The 18,100-nt window shown below is 37.9% G+C and overlaps 1 protein-coding gene across 1 annotated transcript in view; it reads left to right on the plus strand.

Annotated features, from left to right (window-relative positions):
* ACSL1 (acyl-CoA synthetase long chain family member 1) overlaps positions 1 to 18,044 on the plus strand; it is a 38,088-nt gene extending 20,044 nt beyond the window's left edge. Inside the window, exons 6-21 of the mRNA XM_038134340.1 lie at positions 700 to 799; positions 951 to 1,129; positions 3,878 to 3,910; positions 4,063 to 4,114; positions 4,893 to 4,966; positions 5,736 to 5,813; positions 7,935 to 8,069; positions 9,682 to 9,816; positions 10,544 to 10,639; positions 11,648 to 11,720; positions 12,384 to 12,472; positions 14,795 to 14,911; positions 15,271 to 15,414; positions 15,938 to 16,039; positions 16,141 to 16,212; positions 16,408 to 18,044. Coding sequence (XP_037990268.1) covers positions 700 to 799; positions 951 to 1,129; positions 3,878 to 3,910; positions 4,063 to 4,114; positions 4,893 to 4,966; positions 5,736 to 5,813; positions 7,935 to 8,069; positions 9,682 to 9,816; positions 10,544 to 10,639; positions 11,648 to 11,720; positions 12,384 to 12,472; positions 14,795 to 14,911; positions 15,271 to 15,414; positions 15,938 to 16,039; positions 16,141 to 16,212; positions 16,408 to 16,548 — 1,620 coding nt within the window. The 3' untranslated portion in view covers positions 16,549 to 18,044. The remainder of the gene's footprint in view (positions 1 to 699; positions 800 to 950; positions 1,130 to 3,877; positions 3,911 to 4,062; positions 4,115 to 4,892; positions 4,967 to 5,735; positions 5,814 to 7,934; positions 8,070 to 9,681; positions 9,817 to 10,543; positions 10,640 to 11,647; positions 11,721 to 12,383; positions 12,473 to 14,794; positions 14,912 to 15,270; positions 15,415 to 15,937; positions 16,040 to 16,140; positions 16,213 to 16,407) is intronic.
* The last annotated feature ends 56 nt before the right edge of the window (positions 18,045 to 18,100 follow it).

The raw sequence follows: 18,100 nt of genomic DNA on the forward strand, positions 1-18,100 counted from the left end.
TAAGGCTGCAATATTCATTGTTTATTGAGTACTATACTCGTTGGCAGGTAAATCTTTCTTAGTGCAGCTTGCAGGGATGTAATTGCATTTTTTAATAGAAGTCTTCCTATAAAGAAGAATGGTTAGTCTTGAGAAATGCTGAGAAACTTTTTGGGGCTGACTCTCCAAAGGACTTTAATTGCATATGTTGCATGTCTGACCATCAAATGAGATGTGCATAATGTAGGGGTAAGAATACTCTGCGTGTATAAATTTAATGTGTGGTCAAGACATAAGTGAGTCCCTCACTGATTCATGGTAATAAGGAAAATTGAAGGCTTTGCTTACCTGAATAATGTAAAACCAATAAAAAGTACTGTACTCTTGCTCAAAATCTTTCTGTTAGTAGGTAAACTAAGGAGACAGTTAATGTTAACTGCTTTTTTCAAAAGTACTTAATACTACTTTTAGGGATAGGATTGAATTTTATTGGATTCTTTCCTTATAGCTCTTTATTATTTGGGGATTTTTTCTTCTGTCCACAGATAAAAATTGAGTCGGTCTTCAAAGTAAAAAAACAATACAAACTGCCACTTTCTAAAAAGACTTGTCCATGTGAGCTGTGTCCTATTAACTTGTTAAATTTTAAAAATGAATCTTTCTTGGAGGTCTGTTACAATAAGCAGAACGTAGTGAGTTTCATCTCTTCTCTTTGTGCAGTGGGTCATCATTGAACAGGCATGCTATGCATTCTCCATGGTGGTGGTGCCACTCTATGATACGCTGGGAGCTGAAGCTATTACGTACATTGTGAACAAAGGTAGGACACTTTCAGTAGCTCAGCAACTGAATATATGATGGCAGAACTGTAGCCTTCTTCAGAAAGGCCTTCGATTGCAACATACTGAAGTATGTATGGATCTAGTCTAAACTGAACTTGTCATGTTGATAATATAGTTCTTTTTCATCAGCTGACTTGTCATTGGTTTTCTGTGACAAACCTGACAAGGCCAGACTTCTGCTAACCAGTGTGGAAAAGGGAGAAACTCCAATACTCAACACCATTGTTATAATGGATTCTTTTGGTGTGGATCTTGTGGAACGTGGTAAAAAGTGTGGTGTGGAAGTCTTCAGCATGAGAGAAATAGAGGTAAGAATGCTTAACCTGCTTAACTGCTTTAATCTAATTTAATTGCCATGGATTAGTTTCAAAATCCTGAACTATCTCTTGGACTGAAGTTTACACAAAAATATAAAAAATTATAGGAGGAAAACAACTTGCTAATGGTATTTCACAATGCTCAGCGTATAAAAGTGGATATACCAAGATTACAGCATGAAAGCCTATTACGGTAGTCCAAGACTGAACACTAGATCTGAGTGTTAAGGCTTGTCCATGTGAAGCATAATGTGATAATTATATACTGTGACTAATATTTCAGAAATTCTTACTTCAAGAAGAGCCTGTGTTGGTTTTGGCCTTGTGAAAAATGGCACTTTTCCCTGTACACTGAATCTACAAGATGTTTTCTGGGGGAGAAGGAACATGTCAGTCAACCTCTTACAGGATAAGCTTATGGTGATACAGGGGAATGAGTTTTCAGGGTTTGGAAGTAGCAATCATTTTAATTAACCACCTGATGTCAAGTCTTGGGTTTGCATGTAGTTTTTGTCTGCGTAGATCTCTTATGCAAGTTTATTTCATAACTTCACTCATTTGGAGAACCCTCTTCCAGGATCAGATTGCATGAAGTACATCTTTGCTCTGAGATTATGAAATTGGGTTTTGCCTGGTTTCAGCTATAGTTCTGATGAAGGCTTGGTTCACTAGACTTTGACTATCTCCAGATACATGTACTTGTCTTGTGCAGGTGTCAGTAACTGGTGTGAAATGCCTCATTTCACTGAAGTTGTTTTCATAGCAGTTAAGACAGCTATGTTAATAGGGCCACCTTCTGGTAAAGACACAAAAATGTCAGCACACCTTCTTTCAAAAGATGGACTGGCAAACTGGCCTCAGTGAGAGTGCCAGGTTAAAATGGGGCTAGAAACATGAAGTAGGGCTAGAGTTAAATGGCTTACAGCTCACTGGCCAAAGGGTTGGGTTAAACTTAGAAAAAGAGTGGCCCAACTGTAAGTTGTTAGACTAAAATTAGATTCTTTCCTTGAGTTGAGCTGCAATTTTTGACAGAGGAAGATGCTTTCCACTGGATCTTCTAGCTATGGAAAAACAAAACTGAGGGTAATTGTTGTCTTTACAAAAGATGTTTGTATGCTTAAGTAGTGATGTTCAGTAGTACCATACAGCTCTTATTTCATTAGTGCAAACATCAAGTGTTAAGTAATAGGTGTTCCAAGAGCCTTCTGTTTAAATCTCTGACAAGAAGTTAGAGGCAAACTTAAATAATTGTAATAGTCCTTCAGTGAACAGGAAAGTTTTGTCACTTGTTTTTTTTTAAGGGGCTAGAGGCTTAGAGTGTCTCCTGAAAGGCAACTATGAGCTGTTCAGGAGCTTAAACTAAAATGACTATTTCTAGCTTTGAGTAGTTGTTTTCTGGATTTCTGGCTTGAGCTTCTTGCTCAGCTGTGCATCGGTTATGTGAACTGTTCCTCTGTGTATGCCCTAGAAGCCATCAGCTTAGTTTCTGATGCCAAATATCTATATGTATTGTGTGGTTACTTGTAGCTGAGTAAAAAAATGGCTTGTTAACAGGAAGAGATGGTGGAGTTTTGTTGTAGGAGATCAAAACAAGTGTCTGGAGACATTAGCTGTAATTCCAGATTTTATTCAAAGCAGGTTGTAGGGAGGTAATGAGCTTGTTGGTGGTACGTGGAGGTGCTGTTTTGAGCAGACAGCTATGTTACCATAGTGGTAAATCTTTGCATAATGCACCCTTTCAAAAAGGCAAGCCTACAGGTATGGGAATGTTAACTGTGTTTCCAGACATTGCCTTTGTCTTAAACCTCCTTGGGTAAATCTGAGAGGTACATGATACTAAAGAACTCTAGGGTTCAAAGGAATGCATATGCTCTTATTGTGTACTTGGAACGTAAAGGCAGCGGTGAAGTTGATGTCTGTCCTCAAAGATACACTTAACAGAAGGTCCTCTTTAACTTGCATAAGCCCTTAAGTTAGTATTGTTTCTAGTCTTAAATAGGCGTGACAGTAGTAAGTCTTGGTTTGAAACTTTAAAGCTCATAGATACTAAACATTGGCTTGCAAATATTTCCTCTTATGCACTATACCCTTGGCAGTAAAAGGATTGTTTTAGTATCCTTTCCCTTCTGCCTAAAGAACCCTAACATTAGTGGTCAGGTCTGAATAACTAAGGAGGAAGAAGGGTTCTGGATGAGACTTTCTCCTGTATAGAAGGAGTTCAAACCAGCAAGGAAACTCAGTCTTCCTTGGACGTGCTTGGCTGAGATGACTCTTCCTTCATTTCACCAATAATTGTTGGTGGCACATCTTCTGCATGAGGTATAGGATTGATTGTCTGTTATCTTATCATAACCTTGAGCTTCCCCAGGGGAGTGACTTCTAGTTTATTAGTTGGAAAAGAACCTTGTGAGTTTTAGATAAATTATCATGTTTTTATTTGTTGAACATGGTTTATTTGTTGAACTATGTATTTTTGACATGTGCTTTAAAGCTTTTGTTATTCTTATATTAACCAGAGAATCACAGAATGGTTTGGTTGGAAGGAGCCTTAAAGATCTGGTTCCCATTCACCCTCCAGCCATGGGCAGGGATTGCTGCACTTGGTTGCTAAACAAGTTAAAATGCCTTAACAGAGTCTAAATAATGAAGTATTATGGTATTTTGTAATGTTTGGTAAATTTAAAGCAAGAAAGCTACATGTTTATGTCTACACTTTTCTCTCTCTTCTCCTTTCTGTAGGAGCTAGGAAGAGCACACAGGCAAAAACCTATGGTAAGTGTGAAATTGGTTCAAGTGACAATGTTAAGCTATTTAGCATTCTTTAGATCAAACTAGCAAATCTCCCTATCTCCCATAGCTCAGAAATAACACTAGTACCCTGATGTTATGTCTTAACCATACTAATACTTTCTTAACTCTCACAGCCTCCAAAGCCAGAAGATCTAGCAGTCATCTGTTTCACCAGTGGAACAACAGGTATGCCTTGTTACATTATGTAGAATTTATTATTCTGTATGTGCAAAATTAATTCAGAAGCCCTCCTACTTTTTTCCCCACCCAAGATTTTCCCCTGCTGCTGCACCTTTTTGGCAAGTAGTAGCTGGGGTAGTGTCACAGTAAAGTTCACTTGGATTTTTAATTTTTTTTCCTGTTTATTAGTACAGAGTTGCAGTATTGGGGGGTGGAGGTGTTATGTTTTTGGCCTTGGAAACAAATAATGAATTTGTATTTACATAACAATAAGGGCTCTGCATCAGACTTCAGACTATCAATTTTTCCATAGTCTTTTTTTGTACTTTATCAGCAAAATTGTTCCATAGGTCTAAGAGCCTTGCTGAAAGACCAACACAGACTGTCTAGATGTCACTCACTTGACATTTGTGAAGTTCATACCCACTGGCATGGAGCATAAGGAAAGAACACAGCAGCAAGTTATATTTTTAAAACAGATGTGACAACAGAAATTAATCTGGATTTCATAGCTGCATCGTCACAGAAGAGTTGACTTTTGAATGAGAAACATATCCAAAAATATGGTGATTTCTTAAAGCTTTGGACACCTTAAAAAGTTATAAGACTTCATCATAAACTGATTACGTAACTGATGCCAACTGTTCTTGACAGTGTTTTGTTTAATTGATACACGAAGAAATGTATTAGTTCCAAAGAATGCTATTACATTTGGTTTGCCACTGCTACCTTAACTACAAGGATCTGAATTTCACTGTTGAATCCTGATGTCCTTCTTCCTTAGGAAACCCTAAAGGAGCTATGATCACTCATCAGAACATAGTCAGCAATGCTTCAGCTTTTGTGAAAACTACAGAGGTAAACTGAAAAGATAAACATTGTGGACTTGCTTGAAGGGAAATAATCTCATGAGTAAAACAAACGTTGAAATCTTTAACTTTGGTCTTAAGCTTTAGTAAGATCCAAGTGAAAATGTAACTTGACAGCACTCTGTGCCCACTAGTCAGAAGTCAATGTTTGCTGGTTATTCTGTCAGGGTCAAGAACCCAACAGATTTCCAATCTGTTCTGATGTAACCAAAGTGATATAATGATCCTGATGTGAATGTAGATTACATTCTGCCATGGGCTTATAGTGTTTCTCATTAGTGCAAGGAGTACTGTTTCTAAATTAAGCAACTGGTCTCACAATTAACTCATGTGAGATACCCTAAGGTTAATATCAAAAGTAAATCAGGTAAACAAACTTTCTAATCTTAGATGAAAGTATATTTTTTCAAACCAATGCTATTTTAACCTCTATTGTCCCCCTACTCTCCCAATATATATATAATGGAACTCTCTTTGTGTTTTATATCAGAATTTATTTCTTTTCAGAATTCTATGAATGATAACTTGTAATAATCTGGTCACTGTACTCAGCTCTAAAAGATTATTGTTTCTGCTGTGTGTCTTTACTCATAGAAAGTCATTGCTGTAGTCTTTAATGAAAAATAATAATGCAGCTTCATTACAAGCAAAACCAAAGCAGGGGCTGTGCTCTAGAGTTTAGATGCTAGATTTTACTGTTGTGTTTAACTTATGCAGAATAGACTCAGTGAGAATTAAACATTTGCTAACACTTCCAGAAATCATTTATTCCTTCTTCTGATGATGTTCTGATATCATTCCTGCCCCTGGCTCATATGTTTGAGAGAGTTGTTGAGGTAAGCATCTGTTTGTTGTACTAAATTACTGAGAAGCTTACTTTTCTTACAGAATGCATGCAGGTGAAATATGCTCTTCCTTCTTGACTGTCGTAAATGTGTGTGAAAGCTTGAAATAAGGTTCAGGAAAGCAGTGTCCCGTAAACAGTACATAGTGAGCACTAGACAATTGGTTTTCATGCCAAAATATAAACATTAACCTTAGAGCTAGGGTTAATTAGAAACTGGTTTGCTAGAATATGAGGCAGTCCCTTAGCACATGTACACTGCCTAGAAATTCCCTCCAGTATAATTAGTGCATTATTAAAAATCCATGCTATTCTTTAGTCTGCAAACTTTAAAAATTTATTTTATAAGGAGGCTTAATTTTTGAGAATGAAAGGGCTGCAGTTGTCTTAATGGTGGTAGTCTTGAAGACCTTTGGACCCATTTTGGGTTCTATTCATTATTGAATGGATGCAATTCCATTGTGCCTCCACAGTATGTAAGAAATTCATGTGTAAATTACTGCACTTATTGATGTTGAATTAACACCTCTTCCTCTGGTGAGATTACAAATACATATGTTGAAGTTTTATAGAGGGAGCGTCCCTTCAAGAATGAAAAATGCGTATGAAGCCAGAAATTGTTGTATGAGTTCCATTAGGAATTCTAAGTTTTCTACAGGAAGTCTGTGTGTGTGTGTGTATATATATATATATATGCAAAAATATCTCTATTCATATGTATGCATTGTTTCTGTATATATATGTCTGTTACAAAGATTAGAATAGTACACAACTGAGGTTTACAGGTGCCTTTGGGCATTCAGCATGTTTTCTTCCTGGTCACCTTGATATCAGTTATACCTCAGTGTCTGTTCTACTCCCCCATCTTGCCCCAGAACATACAAACAGCTCTGCTCTTGATTATGCAGTAGAAACAGGATAGGAACTTTCATTTTAAAAGAAAAAAATGAAAAGCGTGTTTGGATTGCAGTATTCCTCTGCTGGTTGAGGCCTGTACAGAATAGGTGGCATAGCTACAGAGAGAAATTAAGCAAGACATTATTGGTAGAAAATAGAAATATTTCTTGCTGTTTGGGGTAGATATGAACACAGACTCTGTGAGAACCAGTCTTTACAGTCTGTTTTAAAATTGATGTTTCCTTGGTTTTGGCATCTTTTTGAAGTTAGATGGTCAATGAACTTGGCTTGGCAAATATGTTTCTATTTAGTAAAGGCAGTTGCTGCTCAGTCCATATGGACTGATATATTTGCTGCTTTTAACAGATGGTGGCAAAATATAGGTAGAGGGGGAAAGTGTCACCTTAGCGTGTCTCATGCAGTAAATAAGAGGATGGATAGTAGGGAATGGAGGACCAGGTGTTACAGAGGAAGCAGAAGAAATAAAAGCAGGTAGGTATAAACACAAGGGAGAGGAGAGATGTTAAACACTAAAAAAATAGGAAAATAAAGTGAGGTGTGTAAGGTAGGTGGTGAAGCTTCTAGTCTTCTAGCTTCTAGACAGAAAATATCAAACACAACAGGATTAAGTCTGTCTGCCTTTATGTAGGTCTGAAGTTATACAGAAATAAGCTCTGGCTCTGCTAGAATCTTCTGAAGAGCATCTTGATCAGAAACAAGTCCTCTACTCACATCAGTCCTGTGAAATGAGAAGGAAAACCAGAGTGTAAGGATTGGAAATGAAGTAGCAAGTAGGCAGAAATCCTCACTGGCCTAGTAAATAGGATGTGTGGACTATAAATACAGAATTTCTAGGTATAAAGCAAGGGACAGACAAGTCTAAATGTTTTAAAATAAGCTTGCTAAGCATTTCAAATGGAGAGGTTCTCCTTTTCAGTCTTTTGCTAGCTCTTGAGTCACTGGCATTACCTTATTTGACCAACTGCCCTTTTTGGATAGAGGCTTTTGTGCTAAGCTTTAAAGTGTGGATTGTGTACACCAGATGTGTCTTGCTATGCGATCTTTCTAGTGCCATCTTAGTGTGAGAATGCTGCAAAACCAGTCCAGAAGTTGAGAGGATTTAAGGTTAATCTACACTGCATAGGACTGTCATACATATAGAGCTGGAACACATTGTACCTCCTGCCTTTTGAGAGTGTTTGCTTTTTTCTAACAGTGTGTGGTTCTGTGCCATGGAGCCCGGATAGGATTCTTTCAAGGGGATATCAGACTACTCATGGATGACCTAAAAACACTGCAGCCAACTGTATTTCCTGTAGTACCAAGACTGCTGAACAGAATGTTTGACAAGGTAAGTCTACAGGCATGAGTGCAGGCTTTTAAGAGACTCCATAAGGTTTGTGCTGCCAGAGAGGAGTAACTGCTGTGTCTGGGATATTAAATTGGCATGCTAACAAATGTCTGCATCTCTTTCTAAAAGAGATGAAAGTGCAGAGAATAGTACTAGTTGCATTAGAACACTTTCAGGCAGCAAATACTAGTGTTGAAAAGTCTGACTAGGGGACTTGGTTCTCTCTATCTTGGTTAACGACTTAGTGTTTTGCTCTGAGCAAGTTATTTAAGTCTAGTCTACAACACGAAAATGAGGCTTGGCATCTGCATGCCACACTTTTAGCATCTGACTCATGGAGTGGAATTTGCAAAGCAAGGTCAGGTGTTTGCCTATGTTTGCATGGACACATACAAATTTCCTACATGGCAGCCAGGGTGTGTTCTAGCTGGGAGAACTGTAAACCAGCCAGTTGGGAGTGCTGGGGAGGTGTCTGTAGTCTCACTCTCCCGTGTGTGCTGCTTGCCTGCTCACAGTTAACTGAGATGAGAACTTGAAAGTAGATTCTTTCCTGAGCTTCAGATGTTAATTGGCCTTTTGTATATGGGTGCCTGTCTCCTTTTAGGATACAGCCAAGGGAGCTAAAGGATATAATAAATCCTATGACTGCTAAAGAAATGGCAGAGCTGTCTATGCTGTCTTAGCCAGAAAATTTCTCTGATCATGAGGCTAGAGAAACACCAAGTAACACAAGGTTCTGTTTAGCTCAGGATCAAATGGTGCAACTGGAATCTGTTTGGAAGGGAGGAAAACCTGAGACTAACTTTTAGTACTTAAAATGTAGCTCCTTACTCTGCTCACACATTCTCTACTGGAATTTGAGAAGCACAGTCAGTCAAGGCTTGGGACTTTGGTCTTGTGATTTCCTCTTGCTTCTTTAGTCTGCTGCCTTGAGGCTTCCACCGTGTCAGCTTCACCCACCCTTGCAGTAACCTGGCATGTGAAGTCAGCAAGTTGGGGAATTGGCATAGCAGGGGGGCATAATGCTGCAGTCTGCATGCTTTCAGTCATAATGCTGAGTCTTCCTCTTTCCAAATGAATGTACTAATGTTTGGCTTGCTGTTAAGCCTGCTCTCTGGCTTCCTAAGAACAACTAGAAGGAGCCTTTGAAAAGTGATCTAAAGTGCAAATTTACATACGCAAGACAGATCTCCATTTGGTGTTTCTGAAGTGACCTGCATCTCCTCACAACACTGTATTTTATGTTTTGTATTATGATAGGGTTCTTCTCAGAAAATGCTGAGGATTATGCTCAATTTGAATTTTGATGTTACTAGAATAGAGAAGTAAACCATCTTTTTTCATTCATGCATTTTAATGAAGAAATTATGCATTGAAACAACATCACACAGTTTGATGGATATCAAGAATTAGTTAAGTGCTGATTTCAACTCTTGAACTGAGGTCAAAATAAAAATTTACAAATATTTCTTACTAGAATTAAGATGCCTATCAATAAAGGTTGTTTTAATTTATTTGGTTTTCACTGTAAAGAGTCTTTATGCATGCCTATATAAGAAAAAGGGAATGGCAGTCTATGAGAATTCTAACCATAGTTCATCTTTCTTAACAGATTTTTGGGCAGGCAGATTCTTCATTAAAGAGGTGGCTGCTGGACTTTGCTTCCAAGAGGAAAGAAGCAGAACTCAGAAGTGGTATAGTTAGAAATAACAGTTTCTGGGATAAAGTCATCTTCCGTAAAATACAGGTATGCTTGAAAGCCTCCAAGTTAAACTTCACAATTGCTGGATTTCATATGAATAGTTATAATCTGGTATTGCTTTTTCACTGAGCTAAGACTATCTGGCTACTCAGAGAAAAAATCAGCTGTCTTTTTATTTCCAACCTCATTTTTTCAATTCCCTTAGTTGTAATACTATCAGCTACACTGTATTAAGGAAGTCACTCTGAAACAGTCTGGTGCTTACCACTTTGAAAGCAAACATTGTCCTTCTGAAGGAAGAATGCTAAGTATGACACAGTTCCACCTTGTAGCCCCCACTGTCTTCTCCCTGTTGATCACTAGTAAGTCATGCCTGCTGTTATATCTGACACTTGCTTGCTATGGCCAAGGTTAACCTTGGCTGTACAACATGTCTAGCATTTTTGTAGCATTCAGGATGTATGAGAAGCTGATACAAGGCAGTTAAAGCTGAATCCATCACTGTAAGGCCATGGCTTAAGCTCTTTTTTGCAGAGTCTGCATTGCAGTGACACCATGTACAGATACTGTATGTTTGAGATTCTCTATCTTCCAGCCATTAGTGAGACTAGAAGCACTGCAAGAAAAACAGCTTGCAATAGCAGACTAAACTTTTACTCTCTAGCATTTGGGTGGCACTGTAGGTGAACAGTGGCTAAGGGTGTCATAAAGATGACTCTGGAAATATTTCTAAAATGCTTTTGGTGTCCACAGTATCTTGTGTCTGTTGTAGGCAAGTTTGGGAGGAAGAGTAAAGCTGATGGTCACAGGAGCAGCACCTGTGTCTGCAAGTGTACTGACCTTCCTGAGAGCAGCTCTTGGCTGTCAGGTGAGTTGTCTGGCCTTAGTCCTAAACCCTAAATACTTTAACACCTGGCTCCAGCTTTTTTAGAGCTTTTGTAGCAGTCTGATTATATGGATAACTCTTTTTAGTATTCTTGGAGATGATACAAGTGCATGCTCTTTTCCTGAGTTTCTCTGTCTCCTGAAATTTCTGTATTCATTCCAAAGTCTTTTAAGTGAAGTAACCAGCTGACCTGTCTTAGAGGAAAGATTTTTTTTTTTGTGGGTTGCAGTAAGCAATAAATTATCTACTTTATTTCATTTTCTGGAGTTTGCCTTGCTTACAGAAGTATTTGTAACTACTGTAGAAAATCTAATAATGTGGTAATATTGTAGTGTTGCTGTTTTGAACATGAGGCTGGGGTGAATCAAATTGCAGATACTGCATTTACCTTCAGAGCCTCTTCAAAGTATATGTTTTTGGAGGTAAAATTTGAACAGCAATGGCATAGAATAGAACAAATCTGTTGAAATTAAATAAATGTCAAGGGTAGAACTCAAAAATAATCTAAAATATTAGGCTTCCATAATTTCCTGAAGTTTTTCAGTGGTGTGCTGGTGTAACAATGCATTTTGCATAGAAAAGGGAAGCCTGTCTTGTGTACAGCAATCACAGAGCTGTTTTGGGGCATGGGGATTCCATTACTGGCTGTCTCAGACATACCTATTTTTAAATTATTTGAATGAAGTCACTGCTAATGCCTCACTTCTTTCTTGCTGCTTCTGCTGTTTTCTGTTTTAATCCAAACAGGTGTCACATGCTGTGTGAAACTTTTGAGTAAATATTGGAACTGAAGGTGGAATATTAGCACTTAAAACTGTGTATTGTGATAAAACTAATATTTCATGGGTTTTTAGAAGGTGTTGAGGGTTTTGGTACATTCAAATTCAAACAATTAGAAGAAAGGAAACAAAATATTAATTGCATTTTAATGAAGAAACTTTGTGTTGAAAAGTAATGGTCTTTAGATTATATTTTGATTTCACCTTGTAGTTCTATGAAGGTTATGGACAGACTGAATGCACAGCTGGATGCTCCCTGTCATTGCCTGGTGACTGGACTGCAGGTATGATGTTCAGCTGTCTACCTGTCTGTCAAATTTTAGGATTACTGAAATTTTTTAGAGATCCCTGATCACTTTATTGAATCTTCATTAACACCTATCACAAAGAATAAGATTGGTTTTCTTCTACTGAAATAAAAAAAATTTTGGAGATCCCTTGAAATTTGTACCCCTAAAGAGCTATGTATGTTCAGTAATTCAGACTTTTAATAGGATTTGTTCTTGTAACTTGAAGTAGCTTTAGGAGAAGGGAGGTCATAGTATTAACCCTTGTAGTTTCTATCAAACACAAATCTTCTGTGTATAAAGACAGTACTGGAAATACAAATGGCATTTTTTGGTGTTTGGAATCAAGAGTTTGCACTTCTCTCAGCTGTTATATCTGTGGCTCCCTAACTGAAATAATACTGCTATTGGAAACTATGGGACTTCAGCTACTTAAATATGTCTATAGAGTGAGGATCCTGATTATAAGAAAAAGCAGGCTTGAATACATGGTTCAACTGGTAACATTCTTAGGGATATCTGAGAATTTAATGTTTCAGTCCTGGCAAATTTAAGCTACCAGAAGTCAGTTTTCCATTTTTCTTCAGTGTGTAAGCAGCTTATTTTTTCAGAATCTGACTAAAAAGCATCAGGCTGTTGAAGTGTTACTCTGTTTAATAGGTCATGTTGGAGCACCGATGCCATGCAATATCATTAAGCTTGTTGATGTACAAGAAATGAATTACTTGGCTGCTAAAGGAGAAGGTGAGGTAAGTAATTCCAGAAAGTCAATATGAGCCTCTTAGGAAATTCTGGAAAATGGTTTTTTTGTTCCTGAAATGACTGAGTTTAGTAGAAGTGCTAAACATGGCTTGCTACCTAAAATCTAAGATGCCTCCATGCTATAGCAGTTCATGATTCAAAGAAGCAAATCAGGAAATAGTATATGGGAGGGGAGAAGAAAGAGCTTACATAGCAGTGTTATCCCACAGGTTAACAGATAGTTTTATGACCACACATAAGGCTGTTTGACCAAGGCAGCATCTTCCAGCTGTGGAGTAGCTGGGAAGTGTGGCCACCTCATACTGCAGCTACCCTTCAGCAGAATGCTGGCAGAGGGCTTCCCTCCCACCCTACTGCCAAAGGCCAGAGAACAGCTGATGCATACTGCCAGTTACCCAGCTGGTGATGTGTGAGATGAGGTAATTTAAAGTGGCTGGGAACTTCTGAGAAATGGAGATCAAGTGCCGTGAAGGTTGCAGATGATTTGTGATGCCTGCCTGCACATTTTTCTGAACTTTTAAATGCAATTTGAACAAATTTAACACATATGTTTTACAAATTACATTTTGAGGACTCGACTTCGTGTGATGCGAAATGCTGTCTTTTAAAGTATTTTTTGAAGTAAAGTGTATACAGATTTAACTTTGTCTATACTTTGAACAGATGTTCATGTAGTAATTTATTTTCCCCAAGCCTCAAAAGCAGATTAACTGTGGTGTCTTTCATATGCTTTCAAGAGGCTGTGAGGGCAGCTGGGGGAGCAAGAAATTAAAAGTAGCTTAAGCAAGTAACTAATTTGTGGCTATAAAGGATTTATAGTATTTATTTGTTTTGGTTGTGATTTGTATGAGACTTGAAACAAATAATTGAGCTTTAACTCCCAGAAATACTCAAGGATTTAGTTGGTCTTTGTGGTGGGAAACTGCTTGCAAGTGAAGAACAATGTCAAAATTCTATCTTTCATATAACTCCATATTTAGTCTTCATCAGCAAGTTTTGCTTCACTTCCAGTATGTTTTTAGAGCTTGGTTTGCTAGAGGAAGTGAATATAAATTCTTATAATGAGAAATTGTTAAATAGTTTTTAAATATTCTCCTGAAAGTGTTTTGCTTCCACTTAATGTGAAAGTGTGCTGCATTAGGAATTACTTTGGACTTACATTAAGGGGCTACCATTTTTATTCATCAGATGCCATCTTAGTCTTTCAGGTCTAACTTCCTCAGTATAAACTATTCGAAATATAACAAAAAAGTATTGTAACTTGCTTCACAGAACTCAAAGCCCATGGCTATTGAATTTGCTCTCCTTATCCATTTGCCTAAAATATATATTCTTCCTTATTTTCTGATTTTCATCTGGGTTAAATATTTCTAGTCCCCTTCTCTGAGAGTAAGCTTGCAGTATTCTCTGCTCTGTCAGCCTTGATTTTCATTTTTGCCAGTCAAGAAGAATAAATATATGAGCATATGCAGAGGAGGTCTCAGTGCCAGCTAGCAGGATACAGATAAATGGTTGGCTGTCTCTATTGGGAAAAGCTGTCACCTACTGCCTTCCTGTGATCTTAGGTGCTGTGAAAAATTAACGTTTGATTGGTCAGTCTTTGACTTGACTGGGACATTAGAGTTCTCTTTTATTTGTATCCTTCTAGATCAGGTCTATTTTAGAACAGAAGTGACTTGCTTTGCAAAATACTACTTTAGTTTGGTCCCAAGTCTGGTACTGCCTCCATAAGGTCATGAGAACACTCAGTAGTACTCTGATCTCCCTCCTATTGACAACATCTCATGTTCATTATATTCACCAGCATGCTGGGTAGGCACTGAAAGTTTTTGAAAAGTCGATTGCTGAACTACATTAGTAATTCCTTCTAGTCTAATTTTCGGACAACAAATGTGTCATTTGCTTGATGCACAACTGTTTTTTTTCTCCACTGATTTAAGCACAATGCCCCTGCTGTTTACCAAAGCTGAAATGAACATGCTGAGAGATAGTATTTCTGGATCTAGCAGAATTTTTTCACATAAAAAACCCCAAATTTCTTCTAATAGGTTCTAATTATTCAAAAAGTGGGTAGGAAGGCTGCTGCTAGACTGGAAGAGATTAGATCCTTCCAATTGCTTCTTACTCTATTTCATACCAATGGAAAACATTAGGTCTCCAAAAACCATGAGTAGAAGTTCCTCTACAAACACAAACTTCCTCCTGCTTTTTTAATGGGCATTAAGAACTGTTGGAGGAAGAATTTGTTGATAGTAGTGATTACTAACTTTCCTTCATTGTAGCATATGTTAACAAATGGCTCTTTTCAGGTGTGTATTAAAGGGGTAAATGTGTTTCGTGGCTATTTGAAAGATCCAGAAAAAACAGCGGAGGCTCTGGACAAAGATGGCTGGCTTCACACAGGAGATATTGGGAAGTGGCTACCAGTAAGTTAACTTACACAGCTGGAATGATAGTTACTTTTATAGTTACTGGCAGAAATTTAATAACTAGGTTAGAAAGCATTTGGTATTGAACAGAATTAGTTAGGTAAACGACAAGAATTTGTGGATAATCACTGTTGTAGCTGAATCTATGTGCTTGGGCCTAAAAAAAGTATTGACAGTGCCAGTGCTGAGACTTTCCCCAGTTTAGATGGATACATAACCTATTTTCTTCCAACACTAGTTTGACAGTTCTCTGGCTCTAACACAGTTTTACTGTGCCAGTGTGGTATGCCTAAGGTGTGTAGATTGGTTTTTCATTTGAAGTGCCTCCTCTGAATGAAAGTTATTTCTGCCAACAGAATGGCACATTGAAGATCATTGACCGGAAAAAACACATATTTAAACTGGCCCAGGGAGAGTATATAGCACCAGAGAAAATAGAGAATGTGTATCTGAGATGTGAAGCTGTTGCACAGGTGTTTGTCCATGGAGAGAGCTTGCAGGTAAGCATTTTTCAGGTAATTTTAAAAATTAACGCAAAAGGAGACTGCAGAAAAGTCTTCCTTTCTTCTTTCTCCTCACCCCAAACTTTAGGACTGAAATTTAAATTTTTATTGTAATCTTTTATCATTATGCATTTTGGTTCTGATTGGATTCCTGCAGTTACATAGCATGTTTTTGGATTTAGTTTCACACCAGGTAGTGGAGCTGACCTAAATTTCCATACTAATGACTGTATGTAAACTGCTAACAGTGTGCAGTGAGAAAAACCCAAAAAACAAAAACCAAAACGGAAAAACCCCCACACACAAAGAACCTGGATGTCTTGGGGGTTTTCAAGTGTAAAGAAAAATGTGGGTCTTAATTCTCTCCATTCAGCTGAACTGAACTGCACTTTGTGTTCAGGAAGGCATCAGAGAAAGCTGCTGACTTTATAGCAGGATAAGAAATGTTCCCCAAAGAAATGTGTAGGAGCTAAAGTGTTGATTTAGGAATTTTTGTTCAAGCTTTTCTCTTTTTTTTTAGGCCTTCTTAGTAGGTGTTGTGGTACCTGATCCTGATACTCTGCACAACTGGGCCAAGAAAAAGGGATTTGAAGGCTCCTATCAAGAGCTATGCAGAAACAAGGTAAGGCATATCTAACTGAACAGTTAGCTGTTCTGCATCAACTTTTTCAAGTTGCTGCTTATGGAAGCATGAAGCTATACAACATATTTCTGTATCCACAGGATGTAAAAAAATATATTCTGGAGGACATGGTGAGAATCGGGAAAGAATCTGGTTTGAAGTCATTTGAACAGGTATGATGCTTATGAGAACCAAATACCTAATTCTTTAACTTGTCAACACCAATATGATCTGATTCTCCAAAAACTGCTTTTAATTTGTGTCTGGAAAACTTTTCAAGTGATGGGCTTTAAGATATCTGGGCAAGTTTTTAATAGTCTTGTCTATTTCAAGGAATACAGCTTGGTTAGTAACTCTTTATTTTCCAGGTGAAAGACATTGTCCTGCACACTGAAATGTTTTCTATTGAAAACGGGCTGTTGACACCAACACTGAAGGCAAAGAGACCAGAACTGCGAAAATGCTTCCAGTCACAGATAGATGAACTCTATGCTAATGCCAAAATGTAACTGCGAATGGAGTGAGAAAAGTGGCACGCGTCTGTCTACTGTTGGCCTTCATATCTGTATTTTGACTACAGCAAAAATAGGGAAGGAAACTGTGCAATCATTAACTTGTACAAAAATGGGTACTTGCCATAGGAACATTGAAGAAATGGAACACTGCCTTACTGTCAAGTCGTGTTGCATACTGTTTTTATGGTGACCTACAATTTCCAAAAAGAGCCTTAACTATAAATGGTAACTATATGTAAGTTATTTAATATTTCCTTGGTCAAAAATGGGACTCACCTTCACCAAGGAGCTAAGGTTTTATTGCCAGCATGTTTGCTGTCTGCAGTGTGTTTTGCGGTTGTCAATTCCATAAAGGACTTGGCAGCTTTGAAAATGCCTCTAAGTATCTTGCATCCTCAGAAAAAATACTTAAGCTGTTAAAAAAAAACAAACCCCACCACCCAACCACCAAAAAACCCAAACCCTTACAGTTTGCATGGCTGGTATCACATCTTTTGTTAGTCCCAATACTAACTGGGGCAAGGCATCTGAGCTGTATCTCCCCTCTACATCTGCAGCCAGTTAAGGGATGTACTTCTCTAACATAGAAGTCAGCACTCCACACAAAGAAGACTGATGAATAGAAGTTCCTCAGAGTCTGCATGTGGTGGTTCTGCACTGTGTGGATGCAGTTCATTCAGCAAGTGTAGCCTCTGCTACATTAGCATGATTCTGGAGTGGTGCCAGCCCTGCAAATGAGCAGATCCCAACTCTGGCAAGAACACTAGAGACCTAAAAACCAAATCAAAAGGCTGGGCTATGCGAACAGTCGGGGTAAACATTGCACCTGTACCAGACACTTGTTTCCCTGTAATGAACTTGTATTTAAAATGTGTTTTATAAAAATGTGCCAGGCCCTCTCTAAGTGGAAGAGCTTCTGACATAACCTATTTTCTGTGCTTCATGTATGAGCCACTGAGTACTCTTCATTGAATAGCAAAATAGGTCAGGTAGAATGTTTTTGCCTGATGCTTTGCAGCAATTGAAATGATTTGTACATGCCAACAGAACTGTGTGTTGGCCCAGGATAGGTATTTGTTCAGGGATTAAAACCTAATTCCCAGATAAATTGCAAAATAATAACTAGTTATTATCTTATGTTTGAAAAATCAGCAGAAATAAGCCTTATAACAGCATAAGTCTTTTGCTATCCTTAACAGAGTTGGTTTTGCATTAACATTCATTGCTGTTTTTTGAAAACATGGATATATGTAAAATACAAGCACAACAAGGTTTGCACTAAGATTTGTGTGTGATTGTAATGCACTACTCTGTAGCATAATTTCATGTGTATACAATTCAGGTACACAAATCCAAGTCAACTGTTAGAGCAGTAGTTTTACATTGAAATTCAAATGTTTGCTTAGTGTTGGCTATTTCTATGTTTTATAAAACCAAAACAATTTTCAAAACCAATGAAGGAAACCAAAATAAATATTTCTGCATTTCAATGCTGTGATGTGTTTGTTTATCAAGGAAAAATGCTGCAGACTAACAAGCCCAGGTG

Source organism: Motacilla alba, chromosome 4 (genome assembly GCF_015832195.1).
Source record: "Motacilla alba alba isolate MOTALB_02 chromosome 4, Motacilla_alba_V1.0_pri, whole genome shotgun sequence".
Classification (NCBI taxonomy): domain Eukaryota; kingdom Metazoa; phylum Chordata; class Aves; order Passeriformes; family Motacillidae; genus Motacilla; species Motacilla alba.